This window comes from Dermacentor variabilis, chromosome 1 (genome assembly GCF_050947875.1).
Source record: "Dermacentor variabilis isolate Ectoservices chromosome 1, ASM5094787v1, whole genome shotgun sequence".
Lineage (NCBI taxonomy): Eukaryota > Metazoa > Arthropoda > Arachnida > Ixodida > Ixodidae > Dermacentor > Dermacentor variabilis.
This window is the reverse complement of record NC_134568.1, coordinates 238,268,991-238,279,837: the sequence shown is the minus strand read 5'-3', so window position 1 is coordinate 238,279,837 and position 10,847 is coordinate 238,268,991. Positions and strand designations below refer to the sequence as shown.

The 10,847-nt window shown below is 44.9% G+C and overlaps 1 protein-coding gene across 1 annotated transcript in view; it reads left to right on the top strand.

Moving 5' to 3' along the window:
• Positions 1-2,534: 2,534 nt before the first annotated feature.
• LOC142574700 (uncharacterized) overlaps positions 2,535-10,847 on the top strand; it is a 32,842-nt gene continuing 24,529 nt past the window's right edge. Inside the window, exons 1-10 of the mRNA XM_075683732.1 lie at positions 2,535-4,534; positions 4,629-4,707; positions 4,984-5,117; positions 5,308-5,407; positions 5,880-5,981; positions 6,403-6,612; positions 7,965-8,052; positions 8,411-8,616; positions 8,698-8,782; positions 9,124-9,321. Coding sequence (XP_075539847.1) covers positions 2,535-4,534; positions 4,629-4,707; positions 4,984-5,117; positions 5,308-5,407; positions 5,880-5,981; positions 6,403-6,612; positions 7,965-8,052; positions 8,411-8,616; positions 8,698-8,782; positions 9,124-9,321 — 3,202 coding nt within the window. The remainder of the gene's footprint in view (positions 4,535-4,628; positions 4,708-4,983; positions 5,118-5,307; positions 5,408-5,879; positions 5,982-6,402; positions 6,613-7,964; positions 8,053-8,410; positions 8,617-8,697; positions 8,783-9,123; positions 9,322-10,847) is intronic.

Sequence of the window (10,847 nt, the reverse complement as noted above, 5' to 3'; positions counted from 1 at the left end):
TTCGATTAAAGAAATGGCGTCAAAGTAGGGCGGGTAGTCTGCAGTTTAAAGCAAAGCTTCTAGGTACTCAAGGTAGCATCGTATGTGCGCGAGAAAACACGTTTATACATACCGCGTATAGCGTAGCAACGCCTGAACATAAAAGAGAAAACAAGAAAGAAAGGCGAAAAGCGCAAAACAAGTAAATCAATGCTCTGTGGTGCACTTGATGAGAAAGCTTGTGCCGGCAATGTTGACAGCCGTTTATAGGAAGTAAAATTATTTATTAACCGGGTAAGGGAACAAATAATCTTAGACTCACTCCGAAAGTCTTGTTGCATGCACTAAAGTACACAAGGAAGTTCCTAAATTATTTAGCATGACCGGCTAATTTAGACGCCTGAACGTGCTGTACGTGGCGGTGTCATCAATCTATTGCTGATAGTATATTGAGCAGTGAGAAATAGGAAAAGTACGCAAAAAAATATACAGGGTGTCCCAACTTACTTTAGCCAGAGCTTTAATATATGCAAATGCCACGTAGCTGGACACAACAAAGTTAATGTTGTTTGCAGTCGTTTGGAGATACTCAACCTATTTTATTATTCTAACTAAACAGATAATGTCTTAATTAGTATTTAGACTTCCCAAATATTATAATTCGAGGAAAAGTGTCAACGAGAAAATTGTAGAGCGACGTGAAAAACTCCCGATACAACTTTCTGCTGCTCAATACGTGCTACATAAAAGTATTTTTGCGAGCATGAAAGCAGCCCGCAAATGCGCACAAAATTGCCGCGCGAATGGCCGCTCGAGGCAATTTGCATGTATTCGCGGGCATCTTTCACACTCGGAAAAACACTTTTATGAAGCACGTATTGAGCAACAGAAAGCTGTATCGGGAGTTTTTCATGTCGCTCTACAATTTTCTCGTTGACACTTTTCCTCCAATTATAATATTTGGGAAGTCGATTAATTAATTAAGACTTATTATCTAATTAGGCGGAAGGAAAAAAATTGTTTGGGTATCTCCAAACGACTGCAAACAACATTACCATTGTTCTGTCCAGCTACGTGGCATTTCCATATTTTTAAAATCTGGCTAATGTCAGCTGGGGCACCCTGCATATGCCCGAGAAAGAATGGTTTTGTGCACCTGTCTCATTTCGCTCTGATTCATCTTTTAATTGAATAACTCTGCCCATACATAGCGACTCCCGTTGCTGTTGTTTTCCCGATCTCGCGCAGCCGCAGCTGGGCACGACTAACGGAAGTCTTGCGCAACTGCACGCCTCCTTTGACGCTTCTCGCGACATGTTTGCGGCGTTAACGGTATTTTGTCAAAAAAGTTGGGCTTCTATAGGCATCTCAGTTGGCATTAATATAATTAAATTTTGGGGCTTTTACATGCAAAAACCACAATATGATCATGAGGCACGCCGTATTTGGGGACTCCGGATTAATTTTGACCACCTGGGGTTCTTTAATGTGCAATGAATGCACGGTACACGGGCGTTTATTGCATTTCGCCCACATGGAAATGCGGCCGCCGTTTCCGGGATTCGATCCCCCGGCCTCGAGCCAGCGCAATGCCAAAGCCAGTACGCCGCCACGGCGGGTTTTGGAATTATCCTCTCTACATTGAGTAAATAAAGCAGCAAATACGTTGTTATGTTTATAAAACGACACATTTCATAGTAGTATACTCGTATACCCAGATATTTGCACAGCGTCTCGTTACTCCTTCGTTAATCTGGTCTTAGTTACGGCACCTATAAAAACATATGTGTGCACAAAGATGTAGTGTCTGTCAATAGTATTTTTCTTAAATCAAATTATGGTCATGGCAGTTATGTCTGAACAGTGCAAGACTCAATATTTACCTCATCTCGGGCATTTAACTCGAGGCCTGTAATGCTCTTTAATGCGTACCCCGCGATTCATCCCGAATCGTGTGCTTCTGGCATCTGAGCGCTAAGAATGCTCCCGATGACTGACACAAGCATTGAGACGCATGTTCCATACCTTAATATTGACATAACGTTTATTATATAAAACAGGCAAATAGCACTCGTGACTCCGCTAAACTGTGATGACATTGAGTGCCGATGAACGTGCGCACCGTAACAATACCTTGATCATGTCAAATGAAGTGTACAGTGAACGCTTGAACGACTGTTTGAACAATCACGTGAGACGAGAAGGAAGGCGCTTTCAAAAAACCCATGCAGGAATCGTGGTCTCCATCTCAGACGGGCACCGGTTTTGCTGCAATTCATACCTCTACTGCGTGCCACTCAGCACGTTTTACTATGCAGCGATGTTCATCTGAACATGTGCTTCGACTATGTACTTGGCACACCAATAATTTCGCTCTTGACTGTGTTGTGGTTTACTTCACGATTGTCAAAGAATGCTGAAAACATTAACAAGTGAACTGGCATTGTGGTCACGAATGAGCGAATATTTATGTGCCGGACATAAAATGAGAATAAACAACAGCACTTCCTGGTCTCTTTAAGGTAAACCCGGTCCTGCGGTGCCAAGAAAAGAAGATGGGAACCTTTAAGATCCTCCTCACGCTGGCGATGGTGACAACGGCGCTCTCACTGCCGACGCTGCCGACGCCACTGAAGCCAGAAGGAGCCCCGGACCGGCTGGCGCAGCCCGTCGCCCACGCAAGTCCTGATGTCACTGTCTCTGTCGAACCCAAGTCTTCTGGCGAATCGAAACAGGGAGAACGACTAGAAGGCGTCCGGTCAGTGAGCAATGACCCATCTCTGACGACCAAGAAACAGAGTGCGAGCGACGGCTCTGCTGTTCAAGCCACTCAGCATGTCGACACTCATGACACAGCGGGCAAGGACTCCGTTGTTCAGCTTAAAAAGTCAGTAAAGCTGAATAATGATGAAAAGCCCGCGTTAGTCAAAGACGAGGCTAAAAGCGAGACGAAAGACACTGTTTCCCATGACAAGCCTCTCGAGAGCCCAAATGTTGAACTCGGCAACGATGCCACTACTGCCAGTCCTTCAGCTGTCACGCCACAAGAGCCTGCAAAGCCGTTGAAGGGAATAATAGAGGATGTAAAAGATTTTGGAACTTTGAATGACGCTGTTGAACTGCCCAAGGACGTCACCTTGTCTGATGACAACAGCAATACTCATGTAATTACTACTGACGATGGACACAAATCTACCGACAAGGTTGAATCGACGCCTGTGGTAGAGGATGTATCAAGCACTGAGCTTGCGCCAGGGCACCTAGAATCTACGAGCACCAACGCCGATGTTACTAGGCAAGGAGAACACGCCGTTACTGAAGATGGCAAAAAGTCGAGCGAGGCTTCTGCTGCGACCCTACATGAGGCCACTACAGTGATATCCGCAACAAATGAAAACCGTCCTGAAAATTACCACAAAATTAGCAAACGCGAGGACACCAAGCACGAGTATGAAAAAGACACTATAGCTCATGCTATGAGTAACACTGGCAGTCCTAAAACCAAGGCATCCAAGTCAGATGTATCAAAGCCCGCACACGTCAAGATGGACGCGCACAAGTCCACTAAACCACACAGCAAAACTATACAGGAAACTGCTGACGAAATGAAGCCGACAGGCTTTAAGACCTCCAGGGAAATCGCCAGCCCAGATACACCTGAAATAAATGCTCAGGAATTAGACACTGCAGAGGCCAAACAGACACCCGACACAGTCGTGAGCGGTTCCAGCCAAGTGGACCCTTCGACACAAGTTTCACCTGTAGTTTCGCCAGCCTCCGCACCTCAAGCCGCCGTTCCAACATCTGACGCAGAAACACCGTCAACGTCGACCGATAACACCGCCAAAAATCAAACGGCGACTGCAACTGAAAGTGGCGGCGGCTTTAATCCTTTTGGACCAATCAGAAGTGTCTTTCAGCCCATCATTGACGCTGCAGCTTCCGTGAGGGATCAGATACGACCAGTAATCGGAGCTGCACTGTCACCTGTTTTAGGTCCCCTCAGTCCGGGAAAAGGTGGAGCGACTCAAAATGTCTCCGCTACTACGGTTGCACAACCATCAACGTCGGAAGGTGGTGCGACGTCTCCGGCAAACCCCACAGATGATGAAGAGCCGCACAGGGAAACGCAAACTGTTGTCCCTGCTGAGACAGCTACATCGACGACTGTTCAGGATAGCGCAGCTCCCGAGGTCAGAACACACGAGACTGGCGCTGAGACGGACGCCAAAACAGTGGCTCTCCCAGCCCTGGAAGCCAATCGCAACGGATCCCAGACCCCGTTGAGCCGATTCCCGGTGCTTTTAGATCCGGTTGCCGCGATCAACCGCTTCACCAAGCCAGCAGTGGACGCTGCTACCAACGTACGTGACCAAGTGCGACCCGCCTTCGGAGCCGCCGTGGCGCCCATCGTTGACGCGCTGAACCCGACCAAGGAAGCGGCAGACTCCAACACCACAGTCGTTTCTTCTGAGCCGCAGCTGCGGGCATCGGACGACATGCCCGAGATCGCGGCCGAAGAGCCGATGCAGCCGCACAAGCGTCGCTACTCCAAGTAAGGAAAATAAAGCGGAAAAAAGGAAGATCACTTCTCTCTTGTGTGTTGATGAAACATTTCCAGACGCTAACAGTGACATTTCGTTTGACAGTTACAAGCTGTTTACCGTTTACATCGGTAATGACACTACAACCTTGGATGTCATCAGCGCACTCAGAGAAAATACGGAGGTAAGTCGTAACTGCTTGTGTCCGGGTGAAAACAAACAAACAAACATAAAAAGACACGCCGATTGTGTAGATGGCTGCTAGAAATGCCGTATTATTAAACAGGTGGCCGCATGTGCCGGTTATGCCTGGCATCACAGTCGCTCCTTACACTCAGCTTTTTTGACGCTTTGTTATTACGCGCGCCTAAGGCGCATGGATTGCTGCGAAGGGAAGCGTGCTCCTTCAAATATCAAACAACCAAAACTCATTCAGGGTCGACGCTCTGGCTTTTCGCAGGTTGACTTTTGGAGTGCGCCCACACTGAATCGCAATGTGAGCATCCTGATTCCTCCGGGACTGATTGAAAAAGTACAAAATATACTCAAGAACGCTGGCATAGAGTACTACATCATCACGGACGACATACAACGGTACCACTTCTAGCATACTGATTGAAAACAAACAAAAAGACGTCTGCTAGTTTTTCTATTTCTTTGTTTCTCGTAAGGTTCATACTAATCTACACATATACAACTCAATAACGCGAGCACAATTCTACTAAGCACAATCTATATACATCCACCCACCAGATACCAACTAAACCGGACTTTTCTCCCCTAGGTGGATAGACAGAGAAGAGGAAGAAAATCAACCTGGTGTTTTTTTAGAACAGAGAGATATAACACACTACGCTTTTGACAAATATCACCGTGTCGAAGAGGTATGTCCAACCTACGATTTACGATGTTTTCAACAAAGTTGTTTTCGAAACAAGGGATGGGAGCCAACATCGGTATTCATCCATTCATCTCGCAGCTCACGTTCGCGAATTCGACTGAGTGCCATAATGCACAAAGGGATATAACCACATATCGGTTACATAGTTCTGAGTTCTTTGAAGAAAAAAAAACTGCTAAAGCGGCAAAAAGGTGCTGGTCTTTAAGCGCCAGCTTCCGTCGCCCGTATAACATCATGTTCGTTCGCGAAAATTGAGCTGTTTTTGTTAGTGTCACAACTGAATATAGTACAATCAATTAATGAAATTAATAGCGTTAATCCAACAAATATACCATTGCTTTCCCTAACTGACCCGTCGCAGAGAGCAAAGGTGTCTACTAGTGAACATCCATGACAAATGGTTGAAGATTACGATAAAAAGAACACAAACATACACAATATATTTTTTACTTTAGATAACAGGGTACTTGGACCTCTTGGCACAAAAGCACAGCCACATTGCCACAGTGAGAAATATCGGAATGACCCAGGAAGGAAGGCCGATCAAAGGAGTGATTGTAAGAATACATTTTGTACTATCATTTATAGATCTGGTTTGGTAGAGTTTCACGGCACTTGTGAGACATATTGTTATTCTGGATAACCGCAAGTTGAGTCGCCAATCAAATAACAAAATAGGTTTCCACAGTTCAGATAGCCTACGGGACCAAGGAGTTATTCTGAATGGACCTCTTTACCCCGATGCTCATTTTATTGCCATCAGTAACCAATATCAGTTTATTTGACTTAGTTGTTGGGTCCCCATTGTTATTTTCAGGGTGTTTAAGAGCAGTCAGTTTGTGTGGTGCTTCGTAAATAATTGATTACAAACTTATTAACGTGCCAAGTAACATATTACCTTCGCACTGTCAACCATGTGCACATGTCACGCTTGGCGATGGCTGGCTGATTCACCGTTTCGATGCCTTTCTCTGGCAGCTGAGCACCGGAAGTAACCGGCCGGTCCTCTGGTTCGACGGTGGCATCCACGCGCGCGAATGGGTATCACCGGCGTCACTGCTTTACTTTCTGCACAAAATGACAACGGGCTATGGTTCAGACAGCACCATCACGACGATTTTGCAGACCTTCGACTTCTACATCTTCCCCGTCGTTAATCCCGACGGATATGCGTATACTTTCACGTCGGTAAGGCCTGTCTCTTACTCAGTGATGTCGCTCCCTCTCCCGCATTCCTCTCACTTCCTCTCACCAAGCATTCCGCTCACGCGTAGTGATTGTGTTTGTGTTGGAAATGATCCTCTAGAACACGCCTTTGGTTCTGGCTGCTGCAGCAGCACGTCTGTAACTGTTTCTGTGACCTCAAAAATGTTAGATTTTGCCCACCCAAACGGCTTTGTGTACAAAAAGGAACATTTGCGTGCCCAAAGAGCCATGCCCTGTTTGCGTTCTTTTATACCCGTTTTACTTTCTTTTGCCTACCTATTTGCATTTTTTTAACCCGGGTATGTGCGTCCCCAAACTTTGGATGCGCAAAATCTAAAATTTCCTCTTATGCAACGTTCTGTAACGCGCTCTCCTGGGCCTGGTGTGTTTTACTTTTGTTGATATGATGTTAAGGTTTGTCTAGCAATTGGTATTTTAAAGATTTTACGTGTAATTTATCTTTGCAGTTTTGCCGCATTGTAAGGTCAATTTCTTTGACAGCTTCAAAATCAATCTGTTACATCTGTTACGATCTGTTACAACAAAATCGAAATTCTTAGTACAAGTTAGGGATGTCGAAAGGATTTTCTATACCTAGGGCGGCAGCTTACAAGCTAGTTTTGTTATGAACCACCAAAAAAGGCAGTAGATTACAAGTTTCCCGCATTGTGAAACCAGCAAGTAGTCCTTGTAGAAGGCTTCGTCTACATCAATCTTGCCACATGGGAGGTCATAGGGAGGAGCACAGTTTCTCTCAACCTCTGGGACTTTAGAAAAACGAAAGTTCTACAGAGGAGAAAATGTGACTGCCGACATGTCTGGCCGCATCCACTGTGGCTTTCAAACTTCTAACAAGGACCATACGCCACCCACAGTACGACAGCGAAGGTGGGTTGTCACATGCTCCCTCGTGCTCCTTCGCACTGATGTGACCATAGATGTAGACGCCGTGCTCCAATCGTCCAAAGCTCTATAGGTTCGGAACTTAGAAAACACGAGTTTGAGAAATGCGAACTTTTTTAAAATGTTCGTGTATCCATTCAATAGTGAATACAACAGCAAATAGAACTAGTGTATGAAAATAGCCAAAATGTAACTGACTTCCTAGAAAGAGGTTGCATTCTGTTTCTGGGGGGCCAATACAAGTAGATTCGTATTTTCCATGCAAAAAGGTATGCGCTTTGGTTTTGATCCACGGTGTTGCTTTCGCCTGTGCGCTTATAGGTTATTTGAAGTGTAGGCTTATTCGATCATATTCACCCTCGTACACATCGCTTATCGCTAGCACGCCATTTCTTGCTAGCATTCCAGTTTGCTGCGCTGTACGCTTTCAGGATCGCCTTTGGAGAAAAAACAGATCTGGTGGTAGGCGAGGATGCAGAGGTGTCGATCCGAACAGGAACTTTGCTTCAGCTTTCGGAGGTGAGTTGTAATAAGTAATGTGACTCATAAGTTTAATTAAAGCTCAACGCGGTTCCAATCGCATATCTCGGAAAAGACAGCACGTCTACTGCAATTCACCAGAGTGAAATCTTGATAAGCTCTGCCGTAAATTGCTTTGAGCAGATTGTAGATGTATGTGCGTTCCATCTCATATACATGATGTGCACTTTCGTTGTATTTTCTTTCCGTAGGGTCTTTCTTTTTCGCCAGAGGAGTTGACCTTTGTTTCATGTTTTTTGTCGCAAAATATTTTTGCTGAAATTAAGAGTTTTTTATTTGTTTTCTCATTTATGCCATTCATATTTAGTCATACCAGTTTTACCGCGGTTCGTTCTAGGGGCTGGAACCAGCGGTCATCCGTGCTCAGATATCTATCGAGGCGGGCAGGCATTTTCTGAGGCTGAAAGTCGTGCCATACGGGACGCCATTCTCGAGCTAGGATCTCGAATCAAAGGGTACGTCACAGTCCACTCGTACAGTCAACTCATCATGGTGCCGTATGGGCACGGCCGTGGCACCTATACCAGGGATTATGCCGACCAGGTACGTCCACATGCCAACTACTCTTTTCACGTTCTGCCTGTTCCGAACATATAACAGAATGATGCAACATATTTCTTCTAGATGTCAGCAGCACGGGCTGTCTCCAGAGCTATACAGGTCCGTTCTGGTGTATATTATCAAGTCGGAACCATTTCAAGCCTTCTAGGTAAGAAGGAAATTGCATCGCATTCTGAATAATGGGCTACGACAGGAGCGCGAGAAGGAATTTGAATGAAACCAGTGTACCCATTTACTTAAAGTCTGTGCTGAACGAAAGTGACTGTTTGCGCGCCTCCGTAGTTCATGCTGACGAACAGTTAGAACACGAAGAGTAATTGCAAAATTTTGCGAGGTGGGAATGACAATGCATTTCCGGTGTTTGGCTCTATACTTCTAGTTCTTCCAAGCTTTCACGTTCCCGCTTTTGTTGTGTGCGCCCTGGATTTTCATTTCACTTTTATTCGTGTGCGCCTATTACCATACGGCCGTTTTTTTTTTCTTTTCCAGGCTCTGCAGCTGGGTCGTCTAGCGATTGGGTCTACGACGGCGCAAAAATCAAATACTCCTTAGCTGTCGAATTGAGGGACAAGGGACGCTACGGCTTTTTATTGCCGAACTTCCTCATTGTGCCAACAGCAGACGAAGCATCGGAGGGCTTCAAAGCTTTCGCCAAGTTCATCGCAAGAAGAGAGCTCAACAAGTCAATTTATTAAGTTCAGCGGTCTCAATGCACCCCAGCCTTTTGCTGATACCCTAACTCTACGATGATCGCCGGTTTTTACATCAGCAGATCAGGGAAAAAGTCCTATCACTTGCGCGGCTGCCCACTTTACCTTACAACTTTCATTGTTGCGGCTGGGATCGCATACTGTTGTAGTTTTTTACCAAACAATAACTTTTCTCCAGGGCTGGTCGATTAATCGAATAACCTTCAAACTGATCAATTAGCGTTTTAATCAAATTAGTTCTTTCTGTATCTTTCTTTTTGGCTAATAGGTTGAAGTAACTTAAATAATGCAAACATGCCTTCTAAAAAGTCCGTGTGCACTTGTGTTGTGATATCTTCAGATGTTATTGTAACCAGTTTTTCATCGCTAATAGGAAGATGGGCGCAATGCACGCAGCTGACATTGTGATGAAAACTGCAATCCTGACCTGCCAGGAGGGTAGACACTTGGGGGAGTTTCTAATCATGGAAATATTATGCGCGTTGCGCTCAGCGTTACCTCACACACCTGGAAATGAAGCCACGCATGTTTAGTGCGTTTCCTTAAACGGCTGACAGGAAGAAAAACTGCCCCAGGAAAAATGTATTTTTTGCCATAATTCCATGTCATGTATTTAAACCGACACAACCGATTAGTCGCTCAATTAATCATTCAAGTGCCGGTGAATATATAGATGAAATATGCTCATCGACGCGATATTTTATAACACATCATATTAAAGAGGATTTCCCGGGAATATAGCAAGGAATGAGAGAAATGACTAGACGTTGCCATTGTCATCACGCACCGTTTCCCTGCATATGGGCCTAGATGGGTTTTCTTACTGCTTCCCAATTTTCCTACCGTCCTGTACTTTCAGATCTATTTTCTTCTGTGCGGATCATATATTTTCACGACTCCTCAAGTTCGACTTATATATATATACATATCATGGAAACAAAAACTCTCGTGGTTATTGTTTCTTACTACGGCATCCCAAGCTGTTTGACAGCTCGAAAACATCGCTTCACTGGAATAAATGTTGTTGCATGTGCGCACGCCATGGTACTTATTTTGACGGTTTTCTTGTTTGTTTCTGCCTGTTGCGAAACAGGCCATGCAGTTCTGTGCGGACACCATTGGACTTTACACCATCGCGTATTAACCGATACGAGCGGCCTCGTTTAAAAGGACACTACATAGAAGCTCGGAGACGGTTTAGAATAATTCATTAATACTTCTCAACTCTATTTAAGGCATCTTGCGCAGGACGGTTGGCTATAGAAGAAGAAATGAAAGAAAATATATATTTTTAAACGTGATGTCCAAGCAATGGCGAGGATTACGCCTCTGTGACGTCACGAAATGAGGCCTTGTTGACTTGCACAAGAAAATTTAAAAATTAAATTCTAGGTTTATACGTACCAAAACCCCAATCTGATTATGAGGCACGCCGTAGTGGGGATTAACTTTCGAATTAAGTTGGGCCACCTGGGGTTCTTTAACGTGCGCGTAAATTTAAGT